Genomic DNA, 2,679 nt, shown 5'->3' with positions numbered 1-2,679 from the left:
ACCATAGTTCTCCCTACAGTGATTGCATGTTTTTTAACCAAGGCACTTTCCCTTCACTATTTATTCAGATAATGCCATCTTCTAGAACCATTTATTACAGTCATTATACCTAACAATTTTCTGGTCTGGTATATAACTTATTATGGTACGTTTTTTGGCTGTTTGGCACAAAAATAATCATTGCTTAGAACCTGGGAAACACTTTTAACTACAAGAGGGAAAACGGGGTCATACTTTATTTTCGAAAGTCCATCTCTAGCCCAACATGAGAATTTCTAGAAATCCCCAGCTCGCTGGAGATGATTCATATATCCTTCTAAATTTGATCCCTCCTGTCTCCCATTCTCAGAATAAGGGCAAATGTTTGTCTTTGGCCAAGTCTAGGAAAAGCCCATGGCTTGCTCCTCCCTAGCCCTGAGGCTGCTTAACCCATTAAGCCCAGCACAAAATCCGGTGTCTCTCCCGGCTCTCCCTCCCTCCGCTCGTCCCCACCCTCTGCCAGCTGCAGCACTGCGCACTGCAGGCCGCTCCAGGCCCAAGGCAGCGCGCAGCCAATGTCCTCCCAGCGATCCAGGTCGAGGTCATAGCCCACCACGCTGCGGGTGGGCACCTGGCGTGAGTCCCGCCACTTGAGGCCGCCCAGTAGCAGCACCGTCTCCTCCACCAAGGCCAGCCCATAGCAAAAGCGGTCGTAGGGTAGCGGCCGCAGCCGAGTCCACTGGTCGGTGCCGGGGTCGTAGCGCTCGATCTCGGAGAAGGGCTCGTATCGCCCCAGAAAGGCAAACACCGCGCCGCGCAGGGCGGCCATGTGGTGCCCGAAGCGGGCCGTGCCCATGGACGCTCTCTTGCTCCACGCCTGCTCCCCGGGAGCCAGGGAGTACACGTCCCGGAGGCTGTTCGCGCCGCCGTCGCCTCTCCCCGCCTTGCCCCCGGAGATGTACACGACGCCGCGGTCCCCAACGGCGCCCGCGTGGCCGTGCAGAGCCCGCGGCAGCGCCCCGGCCGCCGTCCAGCGGTCTCGGCGCAGGTCATACATTTCCACCGAAGCCAGCGCTTGGCCGCCCGCGCCCAGGCCCCCGACGGCCAGGAGCCCCTCGCCCACGGCACCGCACCAGAAATGGGCCCGTGCCTCCCGCATAGGGGGCACCGTCGTCCACACGTGGAAGCGCGGGTCGTAACGGTGCACTTGAGCCATGACAGCCAGCGGGCCGTGCGCTGGGGGCGAGCAGGCGCCGCCCGACGGGCTCTCCCCGCCCAGGACGAACAGGAAGTTGCCCGCGACACACACGCTGTGCCCCAGCAGCTGAGCAGGCAGCCGCGTGAGGCTGCGCCAGCAGTGGTTGTACACGTCAAAGGCCACCACGTCCTGGGTGAGCTCCCACTCCTCCTCCTCCACCTGCTCCTCTTCCTCCTCCTCCTCTCCCTCCTCTTCCTCCGGCTCCGGCGCGGCGCCCCTGCCCCGGGCTGCCCGCGGGGGGACCACGACTTCCTCAGTCACCACCTCCCGCCCGCGGCGCCCCCCGACCAACAAGATGCGTGTTTGAGGGCTCCGGACGCTGGTCTGCTCGCCCTGCATGAGCGGCTGGCGGGAGGGCGACGTGTGGTAGTTGAGGGCCTGGATGATGAGGCCCTTGACCCGGGCGGGCAGAGTGAGGCCGGAGCCCGAGTACACGCGCCGCAGCACGTCGACGGGCACGAGGCCGAAGCGGACCCGCTCGAGTAGCTGGGTGCAGTGGGCCAGGCGTTCGGCCTCGGGCTCCTGCCGCAGCCAGGCCAGCGCCAGGCCCAGCAGCCGGGCCTCAGGCACCCGCGCCACGTCAGGGGCACCCAGCACGGCCCTCAGCGACGCGGGGTTGAGCTCCAGAAGGCCGGCCGGGCCCGCGCCCCGCGCCAGCAGTTCCCTCAGGTGGGCCACAATGCAGCGTTCGGCCGCGCCCAGCGTGTGCGCCAGGCCAAAGCGAGCCGCCACGTTGGCGGCGAAGCAGCAGTTCTCCGGGGCCAGCTGGCGCTCCAGGTAGCGGCCGCAAAGCCCCAGGGCCTCGGTGACCTGCAGGTAGCTGGCGGCCTCCAGCGTGTCCTCCACGGTGTCCATGGAGAGCGGCAGCCAGGCGGTGTAGATGAAGTCCAGCAGGCGCTGCAGGCCTGCCGCCGACGGCACGTGCAGGTGGATCACGCTCGCCCGGGATTCCCGGGTGTGACTCTTGAACAGAGCCCTGAAGTAGTCGCTGGAACACGCGAGGAGCGACCTGTGCGCCGGGAACTCGCTGCCCTCCACCTCCAGCGTCACGTCACACAGGAAGCCCTCGGCGCGCAGCGCCTGGTAGCCGGTGAGCAGCGAGCCGCCATGAGCTTTGCAGTAAGACAGGAAGTAACTCATGATGCCCAGGGCGGGAAGCGGCCGGGCCGGGGCTGGGGCCAGCCAGACGCGGCCGGAGGCATCCCGGGACACGGAGCCCCCGGGCCCCCCGCGCGAGCCGAAGAGCCCCTAGCAGGGGTCCATTTTTGCCTGCTCAGCTTAAAGCCCAGGCCTCCTTCATACAGGTCCGCAGATCTGCCCGTACCCTTCTCAGAGCAAATCTGGTAGGGAAACGATTTCCAGAAGCACCTAGTAGCGGAGAGCGCGGAGTTTGGAGTTTTCCGGGAGGTGCAGGGTTCGGTTTCGGCGGCTGCCGAGGCTGC

General features: G+C 65.2%; 1 protein-coding gene across 1 annotated transcript; it reads right to left on the bottom strand.

Annotated features, from left to right (window-relative positions):
- Nucleotides 1-424: 424 nt before the first annotated feature.
- Nucleotides 425-2,377, bottom strand: KLHL34 (kelch like family member 34). Its single transcript, XM_068963312.1, has one exon. It carries the CDS (start codon nucleotides 2,375-2,377, stop codon nucleotides 425-427), a length of 1,953 nt encoding a protein of 650 aa, XP_068819413.1.
- Nucleotides 2,378-2,679: the final 302 nt, after the last annotated feature.

The sequence above is a fragment of the Capricornis sumatraensis genome, chromosome X (assembly GCF_032405125.1).
Source record: "Capricornis sumatraensis isolate serow.1 chromosome X, serow.2, whole genome shotgun sequence".
Taxonomy (NCBI): domain Eukaryota; kingdom Metazoa; phylum Chordata; class Mammalia; order Artiodactyla; family Bovidae; genus Capricornis; species Capricornis sumatraensis.
The sequence above is the reverse complement of the archived record's forward strand: the minus strand, read 5'-3'. Positions and strand labels throughout refer to the sequence as shown.